The sequence below is a fragment of the Podarcis bocagei genome (assembly GCF_964188305.1).
Source record: "Podarcis bocagei genome assembly, chromosome: 1".
Lineage (NCBI taxonomy): Eukaryota > Metazoa > Chordata > Lepidosauria > Squamata > Lacertidae > Podarcis > Podarcis bocagei.
In genome coordinates, this window is record NC_138125.1 from 93,332,336 (window position 1) to 93,344,184 (window position 11,849).

Below are 11,849 nucleotides of genomic sequence, written 5' to 3' on the forward strand. Positions count from 1 at the left end.
AGGGGACTGTTATTTCTATTTTGACATATGGGGAACAAGGCGGAGTGACGTGCTCCAGGCCACCCAAGCTGCCAGCCCCCGCACCCCGCTGCAATGGGATTTGCACCCAGGTCTCAGTCTCCACGTAACCATTGATAGCATGCCCGCCGACACACGGGTCCATAGACCGAAACATCATACTGAACATACTTCGGCTGGAACTGCACTTATCAGTATGGTGTGTGTGTGTGTGTGTGTGTGTGTGTGAGAGAGAGAGAGAGAGAGAGAGAGAGAGAGAGAGAGAGAGAGAGATTGATTGAGGGGCCGGCGGGCATGAATATGCTTGTTTAGAAGCAGGAATATACACTACATTTGAAACTGCTTTTGCCAAACATGCTCCAAAACAGACAAAAGCAGCGCTCCTAGAGAGAGGTCCCAGTCCTGAAAAACTCAAGGGGCAGCCGGATGATCCCCTCCAGATGTTTCTGGACTACATCTGCAATAAGCCCAAGGCAGCATGGCCCACGAGATCAGGGGGCTTGTATACCATAAGAAACTGTTTTAGGTTCTGAAAGTGCCACGGACCTCTTCCACGTTTTAGCCACCCCTTTGGGCATTAGCTCAACGATGGGAGCAATAAAACTGCTAGCACATTTGCAAAGCTAAGCAGCGTCCGGCATGGTTTCAAACTGGATGGGGAATCGCGTGTTGAGATTTCTTGGACTAGCTGACCCTCAGAGTCCCTTGCAACTCCACAATTACCTGATTCTATGATTTTGACAGCCCTGCAAGGTAGGCTAGTGCTGTTGCCATTCCCCATATCGCACAGAGAGGGCCCTGAAAGGGGAGGGCGAATGCGGCTTCCCCGAGACCACCTCGCTTCGACTGAGCTGGAGTTTCAGCCAGAGACATCGCAGCTCATGCTCTCAACCACCGCCCCATTCACCGGCTAATTAGTTTAATTGCGCTGCTGCTAACTTTATCCAGATTCCTCCTTTTCGCTGGCAATGAGTGTTGGACAAATGAGTGTTCCACGTAATATCCTTCTCTCCCTCTCAGTATTGAATGGCTGTCGCGGGGTGGGTGGGGGCGTAGTTAAAGGAACAAGCATAGTTAATATTTCCACATCAGGAAGTTGCTGCTGCAGAAGCCTGCAGGCGAAAATGCTTAATCTCGACAGTGCAGAGCCTGTGGCGCCTAGTCTGTTATAGGTTGGAGATCCCACGTGGTTTTAACTTCTGTATAAAAGTTTCTGTAGAAAAGTGGCCCAATGTTGTGATTTGGCAGGTCAAAAAGAAATAAAGAAAAGAAAAGAGAAAGAAAGAAAGAAAGAAAGAAAGAAAGAAAGAAAGAAAGAAAGAAAGAAAGGGGGGTTAAACCCGTCGCCAGGAGATTAGAGGCAGATAAGCGAGGAAGAACAAGGCGCTTCTCCAACCGAGACCTTCCACTTGGCGATCGGAGGCGGAACGTCAGGTTCAGGAGCTGGAGAGAGAGAGAGAATAAAACACAAGAAGGCACAGGCAAAGATCAACCGCGGCAGGAAGGCAGCGCGGTGGGTCTGCCTTTTTACTCACGAGAAGCCCAGTGCCAAATAACAAGAAGGGCGGGATTTGCTGAATGCGAAGGAAAGCCAGAACGGACGGCTACTTTTAAACAGAACCTGCTGACTTCGATTTCCAGTCGCTTCTGGAGCTTTTCTTGCCCGCTTGCTTCCGGGGCTTTAAACACTACTACTACTACCATTACTACTTGTATGTTTTTTTATTTAACTGTTTTAATGTGGACAGCTGCATGATCGCGGGATCTCCAGAAAGGGCCCCCATCGGCTGGGCTGGAGCCCCAACTTGACCCCCCTCCCGCAAAAGAGGGGAAAGTGTGGGGGAGAGGGAGTACCCGCCTTTGTGGATCGGACTGAGTGTCCCCCCCCCGCGCGCGCCGCCGCCTTCCCCTCCCCTCCTCCTCCTCCTGCGCGCTGCCCGCTCTTGGCTTTCAGGTTAACTTCGCTTTGCCAGAGGCGGGCGAACCGAGGCTGCGGCGGCGGGCGCAGAAGGGAGAGCGAGCGAGCTAGGGAGGGCGCCGCTCCCCGCGCCGAAGGAGACGCAGCCGCGGAGCGCAACGAGGGACCGCTCGCTTCGCGCGGACGGGAGTTGGCTTGCTTCCCCTTCTCTCTCTCCCCCCCCCCCAGCCTTGTGGCAAAGGGACAGAGGGAGGCACCGCTGCCGGGAGTGCGCCCAGCTCGCCGCGATAAATTGGATTGACTCTCTCAAGCTGCCCAGTTGATCCTCCGCGCCACCCCTCCCCCCTCCCCTCTGGCCTTCCGATGACTCTGGACTAAAAAAGATCGCCCTCCTCCCCACCCACCCCCGGTGTCCGCACTCCCCCCACCCCTCTTTTTCCTTTTTGGCTGGACTGCGCGAGCTGGAGGCGAACAAACTGAAACCATGAAGCAGGAGCTGTCGGCTTCGGAGATGCCCGCTGGCAACTGACCGCCGGGAGGCCGCCGGGGGACTCGGGCTCTCCGGGATCGCACCCTCTCCGCCCGCCCCCCGCCCTGCCGCTCTCGGCGGACCGGCTCCCAACTTGCCGCCTTGCCTCCCGCCGACCTGCTCCCTGGCTGGCCAGCCGAGGGGGACGCCCGGATCCGGCTCGCCGGCCTCCCCCCGTCCTCCCCAACATAGCGCCCCCTTGAGCGCCGCGCACCCCTCTCGGGCGCTCGCCGGCTCGGATCGCCGCGCCGGACCTGCCTGGAGCTCGGCATGGACGGGGCGGCTCGGAGGGGGGCCCTGGCCGCGCTGCTGCTGCTCCTGCTGCTGGCCGCCTGCTGGCTGGTGCTGGGCGCCGGTGCCTCGCCGACCCCTCCCGGAGCCGCCCCGCAGCAGGACACTTGCACCTCGTGCGGCTTCCGGCGGCCTCCCGAGGAGCGCGGGGCCGTGGACGGCGATTTCCTGGAGGCCGTCAAGCGGCACATCCTGAGCCGCCTGCAGATGCGAGAGCGGCCCAACATCACCCACGCCGTGCCCAAGGCGGCCATGGTCACGGCGCTGCGCAAGCTGCACGCCGGCAAGGTGCGCGACGACGGCCGCGTCGAGATCCCCAGCCTGGACGGCCAGGCCAGCGGCGGCCCCGCGGCGCACGAGCAGCTCTCCGAGATCATCAGCTTCGCCGAGACAGGTGGGCCGCCCGCGCGTCGACCTAGCCCGCTTTGACCTCTTTGCCCTCCGCACCCATCACCTAGCCTCCTCGGTCTGTATGCCCTAAGCATCCAGTCTTCCACCCCCAGCAGTTTCTCGACCTCCAGCAAACCCTTCTCGGCCTCCCACCCAGGCACATGTCCCCGCCCCGTACCTTACAACCTTGAAGTTAAACATTTCTGTTTTGGACGCAGTTTGTCCAATCCAGCACTGTCTACCCGCCCAACCTATCCTGTGCTATCCGTTTTCCTTCTTTTGCCGATTATTTTCTGTTAGCTCACTTCTTGTTGTTTAGTCGTGTCTGACGCTTCATGACCCCATGGACCAGAGCACGCCAGGCACTCCTGACTTCCACTGCCTCACGCAGCTTGGTTAAACTCATGTTGGTAGCTTCAAGAACCAACCAGCTTCAAGATGTCCAGCCATCTCGTCCTCTGTCGTCCCCTTCTCCTTGTGCCCTCCATCTTTCCCAACATCAGGGTCTTTTCCAGGGAATCTTCTCTTCTCATCAGGTGGCCAAAGTATTGGAGCCTCAGCTTCAGGATCTGTCCTTCCAGTGAGCACTCAGGGCTGATTTCCTTCAGAATGGATAGGTTTGATCTTCTTGCAGTCCATGGGACTCTCAAGAGTCTCCTCCAGCACCATAATTCAAAAGCATCAATTCTTTGGCGATCAGCCTTCTTTATGGTCCGGCTCTCACTTCCATACATCACTACTGGGGGAAACCCTAGCTTTAACTATACGGACCTTTGTTGGCAAGGTGATGTCTCTGCTTTGTTAGCTCACTAGCATCCCATTAATTTATTTGCCCTGCAGGCCGGATTCCTGCCTCACTGGTTTTTATGTAAATCTCATTCTTGCCTTCATCCCTTCATTTGTTAGCTTGTCATGCAGATCTAGTCATTGTCTCTTTGACGTGTACAGCACCCTTCTAGACCAGGGGCGCATCCCTCTCACTTACCTTGTTTATTCATCTGCATTAGCTGCTTCACTCTGTGCTCTCCTTCACTTTACTGGTCCTTATTCCAGCACATCTACTGTGCCAGCTCATTCACCCATCCAGCTAAGAAGAGCCTTTCCTTCCCCAGACTTATACATCCATGTAGGGTATTCTCAGGCACCTCTCCTATACTCACATGGGTATATCCTTCCCACGACCCATTCACTATCTCTCATGCCACCCATCTCTTCTTTTCCACCTCCTTATCTGTTCCTTATCCACACGCTCCATTTTCTAGTGTCCTATGGGATAGTTACCCTTCCATCCCTAACATTGTGTGACTTCTTCTCTTCATCCAGTAATCCACCCTCATACCTTTTTGCATCCATCCATCCTTTTTGCATCCATCCATCTGTGGATTCATCTCCTATGCTCACTTTCAATACCAGTCAGGTACCTGTCACACATAGGCATCATTTTATATGCCTGTTCAGTACACCCACTTATTTACCTTTCTACTAACATCCCACTCATTCAGTCATCTCCTTCCTCATCTCACTCAACCTCAGGTATATTCTTCTCTTCCTCCTTGCCATTCAAATCCTCTGCTGCACATACCTGTCCAACTCATGTCATCTAATCCCTTTTGTTGACCTACACTCTCCATGTATTCTAAATTTTATGATCTTGCATACAGTACCCACTTGGTGATCCCATCCATCCATCCATCCATCCATCCATCCATCCATCCATCCCACTATATATCATGTTGAGTTTTATATGCACCCCTCTATCCTTAAACCTATCACATACCTCTTTATTGTTTTCTATTTCCTTATTCCATACTCATCCATTCACACACACTTTCAAACCATGCATAGTAGTGAATTGGTACTGAACCAGCCTATTTATTTATTTCCCACAAATCTACTGTATACAGTCACCCCTGTTGTATTTTTCCATGCACTATAATTGCCACATATGACCCATTCATCAACAATATCTGTTCAACTTAATCTCAGTTTCTTGTAACATCCATTTTTCTACTTTTGGTACTACGCCTCTCCATGGTTCTTTAATGGTAATCTAGTCTTTATAGCATTGCCTCCATCCATCCACCATTCCTGGTTTAGTCAATCTAAGTTTGGTTCTGAAACAGTCATTTCATCATTCTCAGGCTGATTTTCACTCATCTATCTAAAATGCCATAAGTATCTGCTCTCCATCTTCTTTATCCACCCATCCTATCAACTTGAGCAAGATGCTCTTGCTCAGTAACCTACCCTATACCATATCTCCTTTGGTATCCCTAACTACAGAAGTGTAGATTTTCTTTTTAATGTATGCTTCTTCAGTTAGGTACTACAGCTTGTTAGCTAGTCTACCAGAATGCTTTAGTTTCTCTCTGTCTACCTCTAAGCTTCTCCACCAATGCATACAACAGATTGTCATTTTCAAAGTGTTTTACAATATAACTTGAGGGTTCATTGGAAACTTATCAGGGAATTATCAGCGAAGTTCAGCAGTGGTGAACAAGCTTTCATTCCTCACAGAATGCAGCCACAGTGTTTTAAGCTACACTCTCAGTTTGTCTAGGGCTGGGCTGGGAAAGCTTAGCTGGTCCAGAAGTTCCATCCTTTATGGCCCATCTGATGAGAGTTGGTATCAAACAGCATCAGGAGGGCCACTGATTCCCCATCCCTAACTGTGCCCACACGAGCTGAGTTTGTGCAAGGCATGTGCCTCTAAATTCATTTCCACGTGCTAGGAATCTATGGCAGATAGCCAGGAATCTTTTCAGCAGACCACGTGACATGGGAAAGGTTCCATTAAGGTAGAAAGTCCAAAAACCGCTGTAAGAGCTGCAGGTTCAGGGGAGGGGATAGCTGAATGGAAGAAGAGACGTGCTGCAAGAATAGATAGGTGGATGGTGGATGGCTCTATTAAACCTATTAGTTCTCTTTCTCTTTCTCCCTCTTTCACTTCATTTATTACTTTCTCTTTATCACCATCAAAAATACTTGGCTTGTGTGTTTTGCTTGTCCATTACTTGCTTACTATATTTACAAGTTTCCAAGCTGCAGGCAGGTCAAGAGCTACGCTTTGGGTGCCTAGAGGACAAGGAAGGTGGCTTTCCAGAGGCTGTTCAGCTCCAACTCCCAGCTCCTCCAGCCAGCATGGCCAGGAGTCCGAGAAGATGGGAGTTAGAGTCCAACAGCACCTGAAAGGTCACTAGTTCCCTATCCCTGCTATAGGGTGTAGGAAGCCTAGTGGTGTGGCGCTGAAACACATACAATAATTCATACGGTGTACAAGGTGTTCTTTCTGCCAGGGTCCCAGAAAGCACATGATAAGAATACATGCTCATTTGAAATGATAAAGTACTATGAGAAGATCACAAGAACTCAATGATTAGGAGCAGCTGAAGCTGCCTTATACTGAGTCAGACTATTAACTCACTATTGTTGATACTGGCAGTGGCTGTCTAGAGCTTCATGCAGGGGACATTCCCAGCCCCACCAGGAGATGCTGAGGACTGGACCTGATATCTTCTGTACGCAAAGTTCAACCGCCCAGCTAATTGTGCCTTCCCTTTTGGACCAGATTTAAATGGCACTGTAACAAGGATTCAGTAGTTCTAGATAACAATGGCAGTGCTGAGGTTTCTATTTCTGGTATACTGGATGAAATGGAATTGAATGAAGAATATTGGGTGAAGCCATGATTGGACCAATCCTGTGCATGCCTATTTAGAAATCAGTCCTGCTGAGTTCAATGGCACTTTCCTAGGTAAGTGTGCATAGGATTATAACCACAGGGGTCAGAAAGGTTTAGGTTAAGAGATGTCAGTGACATGTTTGACAGCTCCTCCCATTTATTGTTCATATTGTAGAAAATAAAAGTACAAATGAGAAGGTAGCAACCAAATGCTGTAGCATTTGTTTTTTGGCTTTTCATAGAATTGTAGAGTTGGCAGGGACCATGAGTGTCATCTAGTCCAACTCCTTGCAATGCAGGAATATTTCACCCCATGTGGGGCTTGAACCCACAACCCTGAGATTAAGAGTCTCATGCTCTACTGACTGAGCTATTTCTTCCATGAAGAGATACCAGGCACAAGTCAGCATTGCTTAGCTCACTGAGCAATATTAGTGGGATTTGTAGTAAGTCTTTATGCTTGGGGTGTACGCTTGGTACCTGTGGTAAACACACACACACACACACACACACACACACACACACACACACAACATTAACTTTTCCAGGAGCAGTAGAGGCTGACCCATTAGTTGAATGGGGCACTGCACCAATAGCCTCTATCTTCCCTCAGGCAGTGCCCACTTGCCTGCCAGTCCATGGATGGCATTGCATGTCAACTTTCTGGCTGCTGCTAGCTGGTGGTGGGTGCCTAGAACCTGTCCCCTGACACCTAGTTATGTATGTTCATGAAGTATGTTTGTATGGTATAGCATATCTCCACCTGCAGTTCAGTACGGGGCAGTCCAGATAGACACTGATTTATACTTCAGTAAGAAGGTGGCCTAGTGGGACGCGGGTGGCGCTGTGGGTTAAACCACAGAGCCTAGGACTTGCCAATCAGAAGGTCGGCGGTTCGAATCCCCATGACGGGGTGAGCTCCCGTTGCTCAGTCCCTGCTCCTGCCCTCCTAGCAGTTCGAAAGCACGTCAAAGTGCAAGTTGATAAATAGGTACCGCTCCGGCGGGAAGGTAAACGGTCTTGCTGTGCGCTGCTCTGGTTCGCCAGAAGTGGCTTAGTCAAGCTGGCCACATGACCCGGAAGCTGTACGCTGGCTCCCTCGGCCAATAAAGCGAGATGAGCGCCGCAACCCCAGAGTCGGTCATGACTGGACCTAATGGTCAGGGGTCCCTTTACCTTTACCTAAGAAGGTGGCCTTAGTTAACTGGACTAGTAAAGAGCCTTTATTTCCCAAGGATCATGGGGCTGCTGGGTGAGATTACAGCACATCTAAACTGTAACCAAATCCTTTCTCTGCAAAATGTTCTCTGATTGTTAGCAACCTGTGCTTTCTGGGAAAATTATACACGAAGGCTGCCTTTGCCAGGCCAACACTTTAAAAAATGTCATTAATTAGCACTTATCCAGGTGCTCACAGAGTTCCTTTCATGGCTCTCAATCTCTCTGACCTTAATTGCTGATTTCTAAGGATCTGGTATTTTTTTCACCTATAGCCTGATTAGTTTCTCTCTGGGAACTCACTCAGCAATGGGTTTATAAATACTGACTCAGCTGCCAAGCTCACTTTGCAATTTACACTTATCCATTTACCTTTGGTCATTTTATTTATTTACATTATTATTACCTTTTTTGGCATTTAGTAATTTGTTGCGGATATTTCCTTTAAAAACAAAGCAAAGCAACACACCTTTCTGAACTTAACGGCATTTCTTCCCCCTTGCATCTTAGATGACCTGGCTTCCTCTCGAGTGCGCCTCTATTTCTTCATTTCCAATGAAGGGAATCGGAACTTGTTTGTGGTTCAAGCCAACCTGTGGCTTTACTTGAAGCTGCTTCCATATGTCTTGGAGAAAGGCAGCCGGCGGAAAGTAAGAGTCAAAGTGTATTTCCAAGACCCGGACACTAGCAGCAAGTGGAATGTGGTTGAAAAGAAAGTTGATCTCAAAAGAAGTGGCTGGCACACATTTCCCATGACAGAACCAATCCAGGCTCTGTTTGAGAAAGGGGAAAGAAGACTGAACTTGGATGTTCAGTGCGAAGGCTGCGAAGAGTATTCAGTGCTGCCAATTTATGTGGACCCCGGGGACGAGTCTCACCGGCCTTTTTTAGTGGTGCAAGCCCGCTTGGCTGACAACAAGCACAGAATCCGGAAAAGAGGCCTGGAGTGTGATGGCAGGACCAATTTATGTTGCAGGCAACAGTTTTTCATTGACTTTAGACTCATTGGATGGAATGACTGGATCATAGCGCCACATGGTTACAATGGGAATTACTGTGAAGGGAGCTGCCCGGCCTATTTGGCTGGTGTCCCGGGCTCAGCTTCCTCTTTTCACACCGCAGTGGTGAATCAGTACCGCATGCGAGGGCTGAACCCAGGCACTGTGAACTCCTGTTGCATCCCGACCAAACTTAGCTCGATATCCATGCTGTACTTTGATGATGAATACAACATCGTGAAGAGGGACGTTCCCAATATGATTGTGGAAGAATGTGGTTGCGCCTGATTTGGGGAAGGGGTGTGTTTGACAAGGGACAGGAGGTCTAGGACATTCCCATACAGAAATGGAATTAGAAGGGTGGTTTTTGCTGAATATTCTTCCAGGCATGGATGTTTTATATATATATAAAAAATCACCGCAGAGAGGCAACAGCTGTAAGGAGCAGAGATTACAACAGCAGCAAAGATATGTGTATTGTTTCACTCTGTTGTCAGGGCCGTGGCAGTTCGTGGTTCTTGGACACTAAACTATGCTACCACTTATAGACTAATGCTATGAAGTACCTTAATCCCACCCACACACCCAAGGACACAAAGCACACACACACACACGCAGAGAGAGAGAGTGCGATACACACAAACACACACGGTTGCATGATGCAGATTGGAGGACAGAAGCAAGTTTAAACAAAGAAAGGAAAGGGAGTTAAATGTCTGCCAGTGATTAAAAAACAATACAGTGGGCCAATAGCCATTTCATCTGTCAGCCAGCCAGGCATGTGTTTAGAATGAAACCACAGGGAAGCACAAAAAGAGAAAACAGTCTAATATATTCGCATACGCAGGTATTTAAGTGACCAAACGACCAACCTTCACCTCTAAGGTCTAAAAAAAAGGGAAGGAGTAGCAGGCTACCTGATTTACAGCATGATGAGCCCTTCCTCTTGAGGTTAAACATAATGTGTATATATATATATTTTTAAAGAAATCACAAATGGCCTATAGCACTTCCAGAGTAGAATATTGCTACGAGAGAAATATACTTAAGCAAGTACCATGAGCTTAATATAATCACAGTTGCTGTATTCTTCTGAATGGTATGTTGGCATGATTTCATGCTTTTAACGGGCTATGAGATACTCCCATCCTCACCCCATGTGGGATCGGTATCCTGGCCGCATCATCTCAAAAAGGGCTTGGGTCCATCCTGTCCCCATTTTTTGTTCACTATTCATCTCAACAGTCTTCACCTTCTCAGAACATCGGCGACATCAAAAGTTGCAGCTTGTGTCCCGCGTCAGGGGAATCAGCAAGAGCAGGCTTGGAGCGGCTGGGGAGGAGTAACAGGGAGAAGAGGAAACGGATGGTGGTGGTGATGATTTATAGCCACACAGTGGATACATTTTGAGGGAGTGTATGCGGGTGTGGAAATGCAAGGCGTTTTGTAACGGTTGAGGAACATTGGAGAAGACTTACGGATGGGTGGGGGGGAACAAGAGTGGGGAGAGGGGTTTTTTAATTAAAAAAAACCCTTCCCAGAATATGTCAAGGATGGCTGCAGAGCTCAAACCCCACCCCCATGCTGCAGCATAGCACTCGCAAACTGCTTGAATGCACATTATTATAGCACTTGCAGATTTCAATGCCTTGAATGGTTGGGATTTGATGGTGCACTTCTCTTTGCTCACTTATCTCTAGGTTAAAAACAAGTGCCGCATGAGCTATGCAATTTTTAAAAAAGTGTTGACCCGTACTAGACGAAACTGGACTGAAATGAGATGACTTTTTAATATTTTTTTTATACTTGAAATTAAATCTTTTGCTTCTTTTTTTAAAAAGCGAATGATTGCTTTTCATGTTTGCACTGATGTAGTTGCACGACTTAGTCAAGAGAAAACTGCCATTTGAAGAAGAAGAAAAAAGGTTATTTTTATAGCAGCAATAATGATGATGATGATGATGATGATGATGATGAACACAGTGAAATGTATTATACATAAGATTTTGGAACCAAAGAGGCCAACATATTAATTGTAATTTTTATCAGATGGCAAGGTCATCATATATCTATATATCATGTAATGATACTGAATACTCTGCTGTGAGGCCTACCAATTTTTTTTCAGGGTACAAGATTGATTCTGTGACATTTGGGTCAGTGTCTTTTCTATACCAACAACACATAGCAGACGAGATGTGCATCCTTTAAACAAGAAGAAGAAAGAAAGAAAACCCCAGTTGTTGTTTATTTAATAAAGTCCCCTATAGGTTCTGTTCCATAATAATTTAAATACAAAACAACTTTCACTTAGATTTTGCTGTCAGAGTATTTTACATTTGTGTACAGTTTAAGTAAATAAAATGGAGCGAGAGAGAAAAAAAAGTTTGAGGGCTGCAGTTTTCCTGGACTGTTTCAGAAACCCCTTTGTAACGAAGTATATCCAAAGCTGGAGGGGACCAAAGCCTCATCGCTGAAGATGCTTACATGCCACTGAATGGGACCACGCATGCGTAACCGTTTGTTGGATAAGCCAAGGAGTGCAGGTGCAAGCCTCGTTCAATTCCACGCATGATTAAGGTTAGGCACACACAATCTGGGGGCAGGTGGGACACAGCCGAGGGCCAAGATTAACTGGGAAGGAGTTTGCTTTTTTGCTCTCACCCTCCCTTTCAGAATCTTCCTACAAATCATCTTGTACCAAGACAATGGCCTTCCTTTTTTTCCTGCAGGGGGTGGAATAGCCCATATGAGCTGGGCTGGTGGTTTTCAAGCTGGTTACGTACAGGGAATGTGTTCCACCTT

At 48.2% G+C, this 11,849-nt stretch overlaps 1 protein-coding gene across 1 annotated transcript; it reads left to right on the forward strand.

Annotated features, from left to right (window-relative positions):
• Window positions 1-1,118: 1,118 nt before the first annotated feature.
• INHBB (inhibin subunit beta B) lies at window positions 1,119-11,357 on the forward strand. The gene is made up of 2 exons (XM_081190744.1): window positions 1,119-3,150; window positions 8,557-11,357. Exons 1-2 carry the CDS (start codon window positions 2,736-2,738, stop codon window positions 9,330-9,332), a joined length of 1,191 nt encoding a protein of 396 aa, XP_081046870.1. The 5' UTR covers window positions 1,119-2,735; the 3' UTR covers window positions 9,333-11,357.
• Window positions 11,358-11,849: the final 492 nt, after the last annotated feature.

Excerpts from the sequence above, each read along its gene's own strand:
- INHBB (XM_081190744.1), top strand. The coding sequence starts at position 2,736 with ATGGACGGGGCGGCTCGGAGGGGGGCCCTGGCCGCGCTGCTGCTGCTC. Across the intron at positions 3,151-8,556 it reads CATCAGCTTCGCCGAGACAG|ATGACCTGGCTTCCTCTCGA; the intron begins GTGGGCCGCCCG and ends CTTGCATCTTAG.